This window comes from Pseudophryne corroboree, chromosome 5, assembly GCF_028390025.1.
Source record: "Pseudophryne corroboree isolate aPseCor3 chromosome 5, aPseCor3.hap2, whole genome shotgun sequence".
NCBI classification, from domain to species: domain Eukaryota; kingdom Metazoa; phylum Chordata; class Amphibia; order Anura; family Myobatrachidae; genus Pseudophryne; species Pseudophryne corroboree.
In genome coordinates, this window is record NC_086448.1 from 110,938,565 (window position 1) to 110,957,005 (window position 18,441).

Consider the following 18,441-nt stretch of genomic DNA (forward strand, 5'->3'; position numbering starts at 1 on the left):
CATGGTACCCTCCCTGTCCGGTTGCGGTATCTTATTGTTCGACTTACTCAGGTATGTCGCCTTCTCTCTTTCCTGTTCCTGGATTCTCTTCTATTTTCTCTTTTCTTCCTAGTCCCATCATTCCTTTTCTCCCTCTCGTCACCTGGTCCACTGTATACAATCTCTGAGGTCCGACAACACCTCGACATATGGCTTCCACACTTAGGATAATCTCCATAAACGCCAGGGGTTTAAACGTCCCTGAGAAGAGGGCCTGTGCCCTCCGCTCGTTTCACGCGGAGAGGGCCGATATTGTCCTTGTGCAGGAGACCCATTTCCAACACTCCCCCTCTGCTCCCCATTTTAGGAATAGATTTTTTCCCACTTCGTACTATTGTAATTACTCCCAATCTAAATCTAAAGGGGAGGCCATCCTCTTTGCTAAACGTTTACCTATTACCAATGTGGTGGCCCATAGGTTGGAGGAGGGGAGATGCCTCGTACTAATATGCTCAATTTTTAATACGACCTTTACAATTGTTAATATATATGCTCCCAACCAAGGTCAACCTGCCTTCCTCAAAGCTATTATGGATAGGGTTGATGCGCTGAAACAGGGGATCCTGATTGTGGGAGGAGACTTCAACTGGGCTCTCGACCACACCCTAGACACCTCCTCCAAGTCCCCGCTGGTACGTCACCGCTTGTCCAGAGGGGTGCGGCGCCTCCTTCACGCTCATCAGCTGTCCGACGTCTGGCGCATATTTCACCCGTCAGACCGGGATTATACATATTATTCGGTCTCTCACCATTCATACTCTAGGCTAGACTATATTCTACTTGATCACAGACACCTGACCCTGGCCTGCGATGCTTCCATAGGCCAGATGACATGGTCCGATCACGCTCCGGTTAGACTAGATATTTCCATCGGACCCCCGCCTGCCCAGCGACGCTCGTGGCGCTTCAACGAATCTCTATTGCTCGACCCGTATTGCAAAGCCCAGCTAGTAGACACCATCGATATGTATATTGATTGTAATGTCTCTCCTGATGTATCTGACTTGACAATTTGGGAGGCTCATAAATGTGTAATCCGGGGAAAGTGCATTCAATTAGGCTCCTATTTACGGAAACAACGTTTAGGCCAAATTGAGGGACTCCTGCGGCAAATTCAATCCTTAGAAACCGCCCATAAGGCCTCCCTCTCCCCCGACACTTATGTAGATCTGGTCGCGGCCCGTTCGTCCTTGAATAAATTGCTATTAGATAAGGTGAAATTCTCATTCCAGAAGTGTCGCAATCGGTACTACCGCTGGGGCAACAAGCCAGGCAAAATGCTTGCCAGGGCTTTGCGTACCCAGAGGGCGCTCTCATTTATCCCCTCCATAAAGGACGCACATGGCCGTCTTTTCCATAACACGGACGAGATTGCGGAGACATTCTGCTCATACTACACCTCCCTCTACAATCTCCCCTCCCCCGATTCGGCTGGCGAGCGGTCACGCGACGTGGACGCTTACCTTACAAAGGTTGGCTTCCCTAAACTCTCGGAAGAGGCCGGGGAGGAGTTGGAAAAGCCTTTTACTTCACAAGAACTCGAAGATGCCATTAAATCCACACCTTCGGGAAAAAGTCCTGGCCCGGACGGTTTTACCATCAATTACTATAAAGCCTTTAAAGATAAATTGTCCCCTCTCCTCTTAGACGCCTGCAATTCAGTTTCTGATACTAACCCTTTTTCTAGGCAATCCCTTGAGGCCCACATCGCGGTCATCCCTAAGGAGGGCAAGGACCCCTCCCTGTGTCCCAGCTACCGGCCTATATCCCTCCTCAATGTCGACGTTAAGCTCTTCGCTAAGCTCCTTGCTAATAGACTCAGGTCCCTCCTACCCTCCCTTATACACAATGATCAAGTGGGGTTTGTCCCCGGTCGAGAGGCGAAGGACAATACGTCCAAGATCATAGCTCTTATACACTACGTTTCCTCAACGGACTCCCCGTCGATCCTACTATCCACTGACGCCGAAAAGGCGTTCGACAGAATTGATTGGAGTTTTATGGCTGGAGTGCTGGGACACATGGGACTGGGTCCGACTTGCCTGCATCGCGTCCTAGCCCTCTACACCTCCCTTCGGCCAGAATTGCGATAAACGGTTTCCTTGTCCAGACCGTTCGATATTCATAACGGAACTAGACAGGGCTGCCCCCTATCCCCCATGATTTTTATTCTCTGCATGGAGGCTTTAGCTAGAGCGATTAGGCTTAACCCAAATATTTCTGGGATCAGGCTCAAAGATGATGAATATAAACTTGCCCTTTTTGCCGATGATTTACTGGCTACGATCACAAACCCTACGATCTCCCTGCCCAACTTAATGGATGAGTTTAAGCTCTTTGGTGAGCTTTCCAACTTTAAAATAAATTACTCGAAATCAGGGGCCCTGAATCTTAATGCCCCGACTGCCATGGTTTCAGGACTTAAAGCTGCACTCCCCTTCACCTGGCACACCTCTCACTTGAAATGCTTGGGGACTACCATCACCAGGGACCTCTCCCGCCTTTTCGATTCTAATTTTACCCCCCTCCTAACTAAACTCCGTGCAGAACTCCAGTCCTGGACTTCCAAGTCTTTCTCCTGGCTAGGCAGACTAGGTGTTCTTAAGATGAATTCCCTCCCTAAAATTTTGTACCTACTACAGACCCTACCGATCAAAATTCCTTTAACATGGTTCCGGGAGGTCCAACTGCTATTTAGAGAATTTATCTGGGGAGGCAAGAGACCGCGCCTGAAATTTTCCATGATGGTTAGGCAGAGAGACAAAGGTGGCCTCCGCCTACCAGATATACAAGGCTACTATCGAGCCTGCCATCTCCAAAGGATCCTTTGCTGGTCTAGTACTGTACCATCGAAGCAATGGGTGCAGATAGAGAATCAGGTACTCCCGTCACCAATTGCTGTCGCTCCGTGGTTACATACCCTCCCTGTCATTTCCCACCCCACCATAGGCCCCACCTTGACGTGTTGGAAAGCCATTAGAAAATCCCCCTCTATTTCTTCGCCGACTTCCGCTTACATGTCCTTTTTATTTAATGAACGATTTCCCCCTGGTATGGCCATACGGGCCTTCCAATCGTGGTACGATTTAGGACTCTGGAGGGTCGGGCAGCTGATGGATGGGGGGGAAGTTGCCTCCTTTTCGAATCTACAAGAGAAATGGCATTTGCCTCCCAGAGACTTTTGGCGATATCTGCAAGTCCGCCATTTTCTGATGTCTCAGGACTACCCTAGAGGGAGGCCCCCAGCCCTCACGCCGTTGAACGCCTCTGCGACAGCTCGACGCCCCCGCCTCACTCTATCTCCCTGATATACAACCTCCTATTGGCAGACTCCAGCACTACTCTCCCCCCCTTTACTGAGGCGTGGGATAGAAATCTCGGTAGGGAGCTTGGCGAGGACGTTTGGGAGAAAATATTTAAACTGGCTCACGCTTGCTCCCCTAGTACACTGGTAGTAGAGACCCAATACAAAATTAATCTCCCGATGGTATAGATGCCCCGATATCCTTTCTAAGATGGGTCTTGGCCTCCCCAATATCTGCTAGCACTGCTCTTCTGGTCCTGGGAACCCACTCCATATATGGTGGTCATGCCCCTTGCTTCAATCCTATTGGAAGGAGATACTTTCACTTTCTGCTGAAATCATGGGTGTAGAGGTACCAACAGACCCCCTGTTTTGGCTGTTTCACTACTCGTCCGAATCCATCTCGAGCTATAAACACTCCTTATTATGCCATCTCAACAATGCCGCCAAGGCGGTAATTCCTATCCGCTGGCGATCCTCCTCCCCTCCAACTGTTAGAGATTGGGTGAATAGAGTAGATCTTTACATGGAATTGGATGATATAATGACATCTGCCGATGGGGGCTACCCATCCTTCAGGGATACGTGGGCGCGATGGCTACTCTTTAAAGATTCCCTATCCTTTAGGTCCATCCTCACCTCCAGTTCTCCCACGTCATCCTAAGACGTTCTCCCACCTCGATGTACTGCCTCTTGCTGTGTAGTAAGTGGACCAGGTGACTCTGACTCTGATTCTGATTCTTGTTCTAAGCCTTTCTCCCTTCTCTTCCCCCTCTATCTCTTTCCGTATCTTTTCTTTCTTCCTCTTCTCCATCTTGTTTTTGCTTAGGGTTGATAAGGTTAACAAGATATATTTGACTATCATATTATACCATTCTATGTGTTCAAGTTGTTATGAAACATTGAGTATATGCTCTCTTGCTATTGACCACGAGAGCCAGATAGGCTTGCAGTTGTATCATAACACTATTTTTCTATTGCGACTGTCTGTACGTTAACCATTTGTTATTGCTACTAATTTTACAATAAACATATCTTGCACTAAAACTTATTTTTAAGACCGTGTGGTGTTTTATTTTAATATTTTCTTTACAGGTGGACTACAGGTGCCAGCGGGCCCTTTATGTCCGGGCATGCTAGCACTTGTGGTTCTCCAAGTGCCAGCATGCTGGGGCAGGCTTGCTGGGACCTGTAGGCCACCTGTAAAGAACAATATTACTATTCTTTGCAGGTGGACTACAGGTGCCAGCGGGCCCTTTATGTCCGGGCATGCTGGCACTTGTGGTTCTCCAAGTGCCAGCCAGCTGGGCAGGCTTGCTGGGACCTGTAGACCACCTGTAAAGAACAATATTAACACACAATGAACCTCGCACCCACCGCCACCAGGGGTGCGGGGCATAGCACTGGGCTATCAGCCCAGTGCTGGTTGTTGCTCGGGAGGGGGGACCCATTTTTATTTTTGGGGTTCCCACTTTCCGAGGAATTCCAACCCTGGGCTGACTGGCTGGGGGGATGATTCATGTTATGGCAGGGGGACCCCACACTGAGTGTCTCCCCTGCTATGGCATTACTCCCCCTGGCTGGTTCTGCCTAGTGCTGGTTTTATTGATGTATCAGGGGACCACACTTTTTTTTTTCTCGGAGGGGGGGGGTGGCGTGGGGGGGGGGGGGGGGGGGCTTGTTAGCTGCCAGTGCCTCCCCAACCAGTGACCTCACCGCACGTCACTGAAGTCCAGGCCTTGCTGAAGAAATGCCAACAACTTGGCTATACTAAACTTGGAAGCGTCATAATCGTTAGATGCGCACCAAACAAAGTAAGACTGCCAGACCCGGCCCGCAACATAGTTTGAATGACCGCCTCAGAAAACCCTTTAGCCCTTAAGATGGAAGCTTCAAGAGCCACGCCGTCAAAGACAGCCGGGCTAGGTCCTGGTAGACACAGGGGCCCTGAACGAGGAGGTCTGGGCGTCGTGGAAGTAGAATTGGACGCTCTGACGATAGGCCTTGCAGGTCTGAGAACCAGTGCCGTCTGGGCCACGCTGGAGCTATGAGAAGCAGATTTCCTTTTTCTTGCTTGAACTTTCGAATTACCCTGGGCCGGAGTGACACCGGGGGGAACACGTACAGCAGCCGAAACCTCCACGGCACCGCCAGCGCATCCACGAATGCTGCTTGAGGATCCCTTGTCCTTGCTCCGAAGACCGGAACCTTGTGATTGTGTCGAGACGCCATCAGATCTACGTCTGGAAGGCCCCACTTTTACACTAGAGTTGAAACACTTCTGGATGGAGGCCCCACTCGCCGGCATTTACGTCCTGACGACTGAGAAAGTCAGCTTCCCAATTCAGAACTCCCGGAATGAATATTGCCGATATGGCCGGTAGATGGCGTTCCACCCATTGAAGAATCCGTGAGACTTCCTTCATTGCCAAGCAGTTTCGAGTACCGCCTTGATGATTTATGTAAGCCACTGTGGTGGCATTGTCCGACTGTACTTGAACAGGACAGTTCTGAATTAAATGCTGGGCCAGGTTCAACGCATTGAAGACGGCCCGCAATTCCAGAATGTTGATCGAGAGGAGAGATTCCTCCTTGGTCCACCGACCCTGAAGGGAGTGTTGCTCCAGCATCGCGCCCCAACCTCTTAGACTGGCATCTGTCATCAACAGGACCCAGTTGGATATCCAGAATGGACGGCTCCTGCACAGTTGTTGGTCCTGGAGCCACCAGAGCAGCGACAGACGGACCTCCGGAGTCAATGAGATCATGTGAGACCTGATCCGGTGAGGCAGGCCGTCCCACTTGGCTAGAATCAGCTTCTGGAGGGGGCGAGAATGGATTTGAGCATACTCCACCATGTCAAATGCTGATACCATGAGGCCCAGCACCTGCATCGCCGAATGTATCGACACTTGCGGACGAGAAAGGAAGCAACGAATCCAGTCCTGAAGCTTCAGGACTTTCTCCTGAGACAAGAACAACCTCTGGTTGTGAGTGTCCAACCGCACTCCCAGGTTCACCATGCTCTGAGTAGGGACCAAGGAGGATTTCTTCCAGTTGATGAGCCACCCGTGGGCTTGTAGAAACTGGACAGTCATATCCAGATGACGTAGGAGAAGTTCTGGGGAATTTGCCAGGATTAACAAGTCATCCAGATACGGCAGTATCCTGACCCCTTGACGGCAGAGTACCACCGTCATCACCGCCATAACTTTGGTGAAGACTCGCGAAGCCGTAGTTAAACCAAAAGGTAACGCCCGAAACTGGTAATGGAGGTTGCCAATCGCAAACCTCAGGTATTGCTGATGTGACGCTGCTATAGGAATATGCAGGTAAGCATCCTGTATGTCCAGGGAGACCATGTAGTCCCCAGGTTCCAAGGCCAGAACTATAGAGCGCAGGGTTTCCATACGGAACTTGGAACCCTTCACAAACCTGTTCAATGCCTTGAGGTTGAAAATGGGCCGGGAGGACCCATTCGGTTTCGGGACTAGAAACAGCGGAGAATAGTACCCCCGGCCCCTCTGCGCAAGAGGCACCTGTACTACGACTCCTGTATCCAGGAGGATCTGTACCACCGAATGTAGAGTGTTTGCCTTTGTCTGGTCCAACGGGACGACTGTCCTGCAAAATCGATGAGGGGGTCGGTTTTTGAAGGCTATGGCGTAACCTCCCACCCAGGCATCTGAAGTGGTCTTCAACCATTCCTGGGTATACCCTAGAAGCCCCCCCCCCCCCCTGGGACCTCCCAGGGGGAGGCCCGCCCCGTCATGCGGTAGGCTTATCAGTCTTGGAAGCTGGCTGACGGGCCACCCAGGCTCTTTTGGGTTTTGGCTTACAAGGTTTGGAAGTGCGGGCCTGCTTGTTGTACGCTTGACTTTTTGCTTTACCTGAAAGACGAAAGGGGCGAAAGGATGTACCTTTAGCCTTCGATACAGAAGGAGCGGTACTTGGCAGACAGGCAGTTTTGGCAGTAGCCGAGTCAGCCACAATCTTATTTAAGTCTTCCCCAAACAGAATATCTCCCTTGAAAGGGAGTACCTCCAGGATCTCAGCCACAAAATCCGGCGAGCCAGGACTGATGTAGTAGAGGCCTTGGCTGCTAGGATACCGGCATCAGAAGCCGCCTTTTTAATATAGCGAGAAGCTGTGACAATATATGACAAGCATTGTCTAGCATGGTCAGAAGAGATTTCAGCTTCTAACTCCAAGGCCCATGCTTCAATAGCCTCTGGAGCCCATGTTGCTGCAATAGCGGGCCTTTGTGCAGCACCCATGAGGGTGTAAATCACTTTCAGACAACCCGCCACACGTTTGTCCGTAGACTCTTTTAGAGACGTGACGGTAGTGACAGGTAGAGCTGAGGAAACCACCATCCTAGCCACATGTGAGTCTACTGGAGGAGGCGTTTCCCAATTTTTAGACAGCTCTGGCGCGAGGGGATAGCGAGCCAGCATCTTCTATTGAGGCGCAAACTTCTTACCCGGGTTTCGCCAGGGTTCCTGACGTATATCCACTAGGTGGTCAGAGTGAGGTAAAACTTGTTTAACCACCTGCTGACGCTTGAACCTATCTGGTTTCTTAGGAGGGACGGATGGCTCGGGATCATCCGTAATCTGTAAAATTAATTTAATAGCCTCCAAAAGATCAGGAACATCCACATGTGAACTACCCTCCCCATCAACAGTATCTGAGTCAGAATCTGTGGGGTCAGTGTAAGTGCCATCTTCATCAGACGAGGTGTCAGTGACAGCAGTGGATTGTGAGGAGATAAGAGCTCGCTAAGAGGCCCCTTGGACTTAGGCGAGCGAGGGTCAGACTTTTTAGTAGTCAGTGACTGGTTCAACTTCTTCAATTGAGCAGATAAATCGTCCGCCCACGGCGGATTAGCAGCAGGGACCACATACGGTTGCACCGGCATAAGGGGTCCCATAGGGGGTGTTAGTTTATTAACTAGCGTATATAGAAGCGTGGAAAAAGCAGCCCACGGTGGGTCTTTATGGACCTCCGTTGCCACAGTCTCTCTGGGGGGCAAGGAGCCCACAGAACCAGAGCCCACAGCTGCTATATTCTCCTTATATGGATCTGTGGCTTCAGCAACACCGGCAGTGTGTTCGGCCCCAGAACCGTTACCTTCAGAAGCAGACATGATATAACTGGCAATATCAGGTAACACAGTACAATTGGCAGCAGCACAATACCTCTTACCCAAACCCCTGCGCAGTGTAGTCAGCACAAGCAGAGATATAGGAGAGATATGGTGACTAAAATCAAGAGAAAAATACGTATCAGAGTATATCTTGTGAATATCCTATATTATTATAAAACCTGACGCACCAAGCCCCCTCAGGTTATAGAATATAGGGATAGCAAGTTGAGTGAGAGACACGAATGGAAACTACTCAGCAAGCTAATGCACACACATATAGTCACAGTTGTACAATGCAGAGGTTATTACTAACAATAATACTGCACGGACCAGCTTATATAGCTATGTAGTCAATAGATATAACACTGCACAGTAAGAACTGAATGTATATCACAGGGTAATTGTACTAGGAAAGCCTGACTAAATGCACTATTTCTTAACTAACACTGTCTAATAGGCAGGTAGAATACTTAAGTGTCATGTAAAGTCACAGCGCTGACAACCAGGCGGCTTTACACAGGAGGATTTGCCCAAGCAGTCCCAGGAACAGTGTAGCTGAGAGAAATGGCGCCCAGTCACTGACAGGGAGTGAGGAAGAGACAGAAATGCAGCTCCAGGGCAGGAACATTTGCGGGAAATGACGCCCTGGGGCTGGGGGAGGGGCTCCAGGTCTAAGCCTTATCCCCCTGCTGGCAAAACCACCGGGTACTGTGGGCTACTATTAAAATGGTTTTAAGAGAAAACCTGACCTGCACCCATGCCATGGTGATCTAGTGGGATGGCCTGTACTGCCACAGTGTCCACCGCCATCGCGAGCGGCCCGCCTCCCACTGACCGCGCCGGATCGCGATAAAGTACAGGTTCCGCAAGCGGGACCCACTCACTACCTCCCGAAGCGCGGCCACGCGATCCCGGAGAGCCCCCGTCGTGTGTGCCTGACCATGGAAGAAAACTGGAGCCTCCTGCTGTAGTTACCCGGCAACCAGGGCTCGGGAGTGTACAGCGCCGCTGGGGAGAGATGGAGCTGCAGCAGTGAATGTCAAAAGACATATACACACTGCTGCTGCCCTTGAAGTCTTCACTTATCTTCTAAAAGCTCTTCTCAGGGCTGCCCAGCGCAGCCCCTCTGTTATGTGCCTGCTATCTGCGGCACCAACTACAAAACTGAGCTCCTGTGCATGGAGGCTGGGTTATAGAGGAGGCGGCGCTATGCATTCTGGGAACAGTCAAAGCTTTTCAGCCTGTTGGTGCCTCGGATCAAGATCCTACTCTACACCCCTATGTCTTTCCTTGTAGAGCCCAGTGTACCCCGCAGCAGAAATACCCAAATAAAAACGATACACACCGTGATAGTATAACTTTATTACATACTGTACATGCACACCAACATACATACATAGTTACCTATGTTGACATGAAGAGTCGGTCCCCTTCTCCACGTAGAATCCACGGGGTACCTGTAAATAAAATTATACTCACAACAATCCAGTGTAGATCAGTCCTCTTCTTGTTTGTAATCCACATACTTGGCAAAATAAAAAACGGAAAACACGGACCACGCACTGAAAGGGGTCCCATGTTTACACATGGGACCCCTCTCCCCGACTGGCGGGACCCCCCGTGACTGCTGTCAAAGAGGGTCCCTTCAGCCAATCAGGGAGCGCCACGTCATGGCACTCTCCTGATTGGCTGTGCGCGCCTGAGCTGTCAATCAGGTGGCGCACTCGAGATACAATGTAGTGCATAGGCGCTCCGTTGTATCCAATGGTGGGAACTTGGCGGTCAGCGGTAGACCACAAGAGTGACCCCACATAACCTCGCGGTCTGCAATAAAAAAGCACCAAAAAAAAACTGTTTTTAAATTTTTTTATTAGATCACGGAATGAAATTGACGAAATGACTGTCGAAATGCACTGTTGTCGAATCGACATTCTTCAATTGAATATACTTTTGTCGAAAAGCCGCATTTTAACATTGCAGACAAAAATGTCGAACTGCCAAAAGTCGAAAATGAAACGACAGATTTTTTTCGAAAAGTACTGTATTGCATTGTCGAATCAAATTCGACAGGTTTTTTTGTGTCGAAAATGACCCGTTTTTTTAAATTTTCGGCAATTCAACCGCAATTGTATATACCCCTTGGAGTTGTGCCTTACGAGTGTAAACTTCATTCAAATGAATGAGCTGTAAAAACGAATGAGTCATAGACATGAATAGAGCTACTGTACACAACATTGGTTGTTTTTGTCTCACATCAATAGAGATTAAATTAATATTTGTTGATGTCTGTGAAAAACAGTGACTCCATTAGAGAAAAGAAAGATAGGTACCAGGGGGTACACACAAAGGGTCTGGTTCTGAGGTGGGAATAAAGCAAAAAAGATCAAGTAACTTTGCACCTGGACCAACCATGTTGCAATGCGAGCGGTCATAATACATTTATTTCTTTTTTTGCATGCAGGATAAATACTGTCTGCTTTTGCATGTAGCCCACAGATGATGGACAGCTTTGAGTTTGGATGCGCTAAATCTCTGCACATGTTACACCTGCTCCACCTACACTGCAACCTGGTTTGTCCAGGTGCACAGTTACTTGCTCTCTTTTGTTTTACTCCCACCTCAGAATCAGTCTGATAGCCTCTTATAGTAATAAAACGTCACTTTTATTAGGCTTATTAAAATTGTACAAAAAAAATACATCTGTCAAAAAAATATATATATTAAAACAATAAGTTTAGAGGTAAAGTAAATGGTGATTAAAGTAAACAGCTGTGTGACATATCCACCGCCACATACTGTATAACTGCACATTTGTAGTAGTAGGGAAATAGTGTGTCTTTTTTCTATAGTTGTAAGTTTTTATTATTTAATATACTGTAGGTAATAAAAATGTTGAACAAATTATCAATTAGTTATATTAGCTTGTGTTTTCCTATATAAGACAAAATGTATTTAGTAAATACTAACTTCTAGCCAATTATGGATAACAAAGGAAAATGTTTCCAATGCTAACCATTTAATTCAATAGCCAATTCATTTCAATGGGGTTTCTAAACGCTGGAAACCTTGTTAATATAAATGGAATAATGCTATTATTAGGAGAAGTTCTGTATCTTGTACTTGGACATAAGACTCATGAAAATGCATCCAACTCTTATTAACAATGAGTGTACCGCAAGGGAACCAAATATCAAAGATGCCCCTAAAGTGGTTCTCAAACTTTTCTGAATCACGGTGCCCTAGAGTGCGAGAACTTTTTTCACGGCACCCCTAGGTCAAAAGTTTCTTATTGAGAAATTTAGAAAGAAATATTAAATTAAGTAAATTATGTTTATAGGTCATCCTTAGGTTCAATTTTGTGGTGAGAGATAGGATTCACTTCTGTTTGTCCACATATTTTATGATTGACAGCGACCAGCACTGGTTTCACCTATTACATTGACAATAAATAGTTTGATTTTGTCCTGGACCACCACCCTGAGGCACCCCAGCAAGTGTCCCACGGCACACAGTTTGAGAACCACTGACCTAAACACTTAGCAGTTACATGCATTTGTGTTTTTCTGATGGATAATCAGCCTTGAGAACATCATTTACCTAACAGCACTGTCAAGGTAGCTTACCTGACTTGCAATCTCAGAGGCTTTCTTAGCCCTTTGCATGTCTGGGGTATCCGGTCCGACCTGCATTCCTTTTCCTATTATTTCAGTCTCTAGGTCTTTCTTATATCCTTTCTGGAAAGGAAATAGAATTTGACATGCTAAGTGCAAATTTTAAACATATATTGAGATTCTACATCTTTTTTTAAGGGACAGTAATATAATAGTCCCAGAGGCGTCACTCACCTCCTAAACACCCGATGCGGCGGGGAAAAGGGGGTGGGGCTTCACGGGATGGATGGGCCTTAATTAGAGGGGAGAGGCTTCTCGGGTGGAACACGTTTTTAGTCCATTGAAGGCCCAAAAGGGGGTGGGGTTTTGCAGGAAGGGGTGGGGCTTCGCGTCCCGACACCCATTTTTTTGTCACTTGGGGGGTGTGGGAGGTGAGGGCTGACTACCGGGGAGTGCTGTCCCTGCAGTGCTGGCTCCTACACAGTGACAGGAGCCGAGTGCTGCACATAATATAACAGTGCAGCACTCGGATCCTGTCACTGTGCAGAAGCCGGCATTTTGGTGTCACCCCTCGGCAGGTGACACCCGGGAGCGGGCCGCATCCCCCACCCCACCCCCTTGTGACGCCACTGAATAATCCTTATTTACTAACCCTACACAGCTAGAGAAGTAAGAAGTTCCCTTTAGTAGTGCTGGGAATTAGAATGTTCACACGCCTGTGTGCCTTGGTCCAGCACCCCCCACCCCGCGGCTCACGTAATGTCAAATCATCATACATAAAACTGTACATGGAGGCTCCCTGTGGCTTTCCACGTAGTGTGGTGCCGCTCCAGGCACAATGCAAGGTAGCACACACTGCCATTGGTGTAGTAGCGTGATGCCCTTTTGGCCTTGCACTCTGGGAAGAGGCACTCGTCTCACATCCCTTGGTACAACCCTTCCTCCAACATGGTGAGTGCTATGCGCCAGTTTAATCTCTTTTCTCCGCCCATGTGATAGACTTCTGTGCTGTAATGATCACTGAATGCGCTGCATGTAATAAAGACAGCCTCAATCTCCCTTCACCCTCATGATTAATTTGATCCACATTAGGCAAAACCAAGCAACAAATCAGGAGAAAGCAATGGGTGGTATAAGGTGATATGACAGTTACACTTCTTACAGACTTAAGGGCCCTACACACTGGGCGATTTTAACGGCCAACGATATTATCGATGGTCGATTTTTTTCCCATCAACGATTTTTGCCTACACACTGGACGATATTGATGGCCGATTTGGATGATATGACAGTACATACATCTATATCGTACACACTGACTTGCATATATAAATGAGGATAGATCAACGATGAACAGCTGTGTGGCCGCGCATCGTTCATCGTTGATGCATACACACTGAACGATATGAATGATTTATTGATTATTTTTTAACTATATCGTTCATATCTATCATCTTTATCGCCAAGTGTGCAGTGCCCTTTAGCTGCATAGAGAGATTTGTAGTCACACTCCTAATCAGTGTCAGTGACTCTCAAGGTGCATACACACGGTGAGATATTGACTATCTCTGATTCTGACTTTGCGATTTCCCCTGAACTCCGCGGAGCCCTGAACCACCGGTACTGACTATCTTTACTTGAGATTTTGACTATGTGAGATTTAGACTAAGTGCCAATTTGACTATACTATGTACTAGACTGTACACAATATAGTCAAGATTGACTTGCCTGTGCAGCCTATCTTTTTTTGCGATACTGTCCCCACGGGAGCGTGCATCGGTATCGCAAGCTGTGTACACGCGGTGCGATTTGCACTAACTTTCCTTACGATTTTGATTATATAATAAAAATCATAAGGTTACATTGCACCGTGTGTATGCACCTTTAGACTTCTGTAGGCGTGCCCCTTGGTGAGCATTAGGCAGAACATCTACATCCAATGTATCTGTTACATATGGAAGTGCTGCTTCCGTGATTTTAGTTTGTGGGTGAAAAGTACTGTGAACGTGAATATATACACAATATTTAGTGCCTGTACATTTATACTCTTTCCCAAACACAATTTACATGGCAGGCTGCCTGGACCACTGGATCACGTATCAGACGTGTAAACAATTGCTGCCTCCTGTACCTACCTGGCTGATAAACTCAGACACCCTCTTGACACGTTGGATCTCAGGTATATCAGCTCCAACTTGCATTCCTTTTCCCTTGATTTCTGTTTCCAGGTCTTTCTTGTATTCTTTCTGCTCAGAAGAAACAAATATGGAATGTACATTCTAGAACTGTATGTCCAATATGACAATCCGTGTCACGTAGACCTACAACAACACAAGTTCCAAAGTACAAGAGAACCCTGCCCCAAAGTAACAGGCTGACAGTTGCGGACTGTGGGAAGGTTTCGGCAATGTAGCCGCTAAATCTAAAGCCACAAATTGTTATTTTAATGCAGGACCAGGTTAGTTGTGGCTTCAAACAAATCCTGCTTTAACTTTAATTGACGAAATGTCACCACTTTCCGCAACACACTGCACATTTAAACCCTCATATTTCTTTACTCCTGTTTTGCTATGACGTCTGAGCCAGGTTCTCACATAGGTCAGAGAATAGTGGCTATTATGAGGATTCTGCATGGTACTGCATATGTACTGACGTTAGTTACAGATGTGTCTTCATACACTGTTGCTGCAGTAATGCCAGACAACCCTTCTAGGTGCACCAGGTGCCGCTGAGTCTTTTTGGCCCCAAAATACGTCTTAGTCACAAAGGGATGTGACAAACCACTTCATGAGGCTGTACTGATCAATTTCATATGTGATACTTATATATCTGTGTGCGACTTAGTATGAATCTGTATTCGAAGTGCCACCATGCAGCAGCCATTGTTTATTTTGATGCAAAGTTCTGTTGTGCTTCATATACAGACTCAGTCACACACAGATATACAAGTGCCGCATATCAAATCAATCAGTGCAGTGCTTCTAAAGTTGGCCATACACCTACATATTTATTGTCAGATCTGGCTGGTTGGAATGAAAATCTGGTAATGGATAAGAGCAAATGACAACTGACCATTTGCTCCCAAACACTGGAAAACAGACAAAAATGGTCAATCAGAGAAATTGGTTAAATTCACGTCCATTTTTGTCAGTTTTACGGCATTTAGGAGCAAATGGGCAACTGTCATTTCCGCTCATCCATTACCAGGTTTTCATTCCAACCGTCCAGATCTGACAATAAATCTTTAGGTGTATGGACAGCATAAGATCCATTTTCAGACAAAAAAGCAACAAAAAGAAGCTTGGTGCAAGCAGAGTCTCAAAGGACCTGGCAGCTCACTCTGCACAGGCGTCTTGTGAAGTGTAACGTGTTGAGGCTAGGTGTATGAGTACACATCTGTAGAACATCTGGAGTGTGCATCAGTCATGCAAGCCAAGGAGTAACATTGAATATTCACCTATAGTGTACATGCTGACATGACTGCGCAGTATTTATTCACGCCTATGTCGTACACTGCATCTAATGCAATCCGTGATCTCAGCACTGAGTATTTGATTAGCATCTGCCGCAATAAGCACTTTGTTGTTTCCCAAGATAGCTCCAAGCAAAGAAAGTAATTTGCTTATATGGAAAACCTAATTTGTACCCATTAGTATAATTCTAGTAATTATATGTGGCCTTTATCTGAGTATTATTAATAGGAAGCAATTACAACTACTCTTATAATGACAACAGTAACCTCATACAACACTAAATAATGTATTTCATTTCCAAGAAGAGTGCCATAATGAGAACTAATGGATGGTTTATATTAGGACAGGAAAACACTGATTTTTCTGTTTATTTTGCTGGGGAAATCTTTAGTGATGAGCGGGTTTGGTTTCTCGGAAACCGAACCCCCCCGAACTTAACCTTGTTTACACGGGTCCGAGGCAGGTTAGTACCTTCCCACCTTGCTCGGCTAACCCGAGCGCGCCCGAACGTCATCATCCCGCTGTCGGATTCTCGCGAGATTCGGATTCTATATAAGCAGCCGTGCGTCGCCGCCATTTTCACACGTGCATTGAGATTGATAGGGAGAGGACGTGGCTGGCGTCCTCTCCGTTTATATAGTTATATACTACACAGTTGATCTGATTGCTTAGCTTATTGTGGGGAGGATTGGGGAGCAGCTGTTAGGAGGAGTACAGTGCAGAGTTTTGCTAATAGTGGCCACCAGTTTTTTATCCGTTCTCTGCCTGAAAAAAACGCTCCATACCATATCTGTGCTCAGTGTGCTGCATGATATATCTGTGCTGAGTGCTCACACTGCTTAATTGTGGGGACTGGGGAGCAGCTATAGCAGGAGTACAGTGCACAGTTTTGCTGACAGTGACCACCAGTATACGTTTGTCTGCCTGAAAAACACTCCTGTGGTGTCTTTTTTTTTTATACTATAATAGCAGTCTGCTGACAGTGTCCACCAGATCCATTATACTGTATATAGCAGTACGGTAGGCCACTGCTGTACCTACCTCTGTGTCGTCACTCGTCGTCCATAAGTATACTATCCATCCATCTACATTGTATACCTGTGGTGTCTTTTTTTCTTTATACTATAAACGCAGTCTGCTGACAGTGTCCACCAGGTCCATTATACTGTATATAGCAGTACGGTAGGCCACTGCTGTACCTACCTCTGTGTCGTCACTCGTCGTCCATAATTATACTATCCATCCATCTACATTGTATACCTGTGGTGTCTTTTTTTTTATACTATAAACGAAGTCTGCTGACAGTGTCCACCAGGTCCATTATACTGTATATAGCAGTACGGTAGGCCACTGCTGTACCTACCTCTGTGTCGTCACTCGTCGTCCATAAGTATACTATCCATCCATCTACATTGTATACCTGTGGTGTCTTTTTTTCTTTATACTATAAACGCAGTCTGCTGACAGTGTCCACCAGGTCCATTATACTGTATATAGCAGTACGGTAGGCCACTGCTGTACCTACCTCTGTGTCGTCACTCGTCGTCCATAAGTATACTATCCATCAATCTACATTGTATACCTGTGGTGTCTTTTTTTTTATACTATAAACGCAGTCTGCTGACAGTGTCCTCCAGGTCCATTATAATGTATATAGCAGTACGGTAGGCCACTGCTGTACCTACCTCTGTGTCGTCACTCGTCGTCCATAAGTATACTATCCATCCATCTACATTGTATACCTGTGGTGTCTTTTTTTCTTTATACTATAAACGCAGTCTGCTGACAGTGTCCACCAGGTCCATTATACTGTATATAGCAGTATGGTAGGCCACTGCTGTACCTACCTCTGTGTCGTCACTCGTCGTCCATAAGTATACTATCCATCCATCTACATTGTATACCTGTGGTGTCTTTTTTTTTATACTATAAACGCAGTCTGCTGACAGTGTCCACCAGGTCCATTATACTGTATATAGCAGTACGGTAGGCCACTGCTGTACCTACCTCTGTGTCGTCACTCGTCGTCAATAAGTATACTATCCATCCATCTACATTGTATACCTGTGGTGTCTTTTTTTTTTTATACTGTAAACGCAGTCTGCTGACAGTGTCCACCAGGTCCATTATACTGTATATAGCAGTACGGTAGGCCACTGCTGTACCTACCTCTGTGTCGTCACTCGTCATCCATAAAGTATACTATCCATCCATCTACATTGTATACCTGTGGTGCCTTTTAGTTGTGCGCATTAAAATATGGAGAACAAAAATGTGGAGGTTAAAAAAATAGGGAAAGATCAAGATCCACTTCCACCTCGTGCTGAAGCTGCTGCCACTAGTCATGGCCGAGACGATGAAATGCCATCAACGTCGTCTGCCAAGGCCGATGCCCAATGTCATAGTACAGAGCATGTAAAATCCAAAACACAAAAGATCAGTAAAATGACCCAAAAATCAAAATTAAAAACGTCTGAGGAGAAGCGTAAACTTGCCAATATGCCATTTACGACACGGAGTGGCAAGGAACGGCTGAGGCCCTGGCCTATGTTCATGGCTAGTGGTTCAGCTTCACATGAGGATGGAAGCACTCATCCTCTCGCTAGAAAAAAGAAAAGACTTAAGCTGGCAAAAGCACAGCAAAGAACTGTGCGTTCTTCGAAATCACAAATCCCCAAGGAGAGTCCAATTGTGTCGGTTGCGATGCCTGACCTTCCCAACACTGGACGGGAAGAGCTTGCGCCTTCCACCATTTGCACGCCCCCTGCAAGTGCTGGAAGGAGCACCCGCAGTCCAGTTCCTGATAGTCAAATTGAAGATGTCAGTGTTGAAGTACACCAGGATGAGGATATGGGTGTTGCTGGC

General features: G+C 46.8%; 1 protein-coding gene across 7 annotated transcripts in view; it reads right to left on the reverse strand.

Annotated features, from left to right (window-relative positions):
* Positions 1-18,441, reverse strand: part of NEBL (nebulette) — a 463,458-nt gene that overhangs the window by 54,658 nt on the left and 390,359 nt on the right. For 4 of the 7 annotated variants that reach the window (XM_063921562.1, XM_063921561.1, XM_063921560.1 and 1 more), the window contains exons 22-23: positions 14,239-14,349; positions 12,116-12,226 (exon numbers count right to left, since the gene is read on the reverse strand). The exons of the other annotated variants lie outside the window; for them this stretch is intronic. In XM_063921562.1, coding sequence (XP_063777632.1) covers positions 12,116-12,226; positions 14,239-14,349 — 222 coding nt within the window. The remainder of the gene's footprint in view (positions 1-12,115; positions 12,227-14,238; positions 14,350-18,441) is intronic. 7 annotated transcript variants of the gene reach the window in all.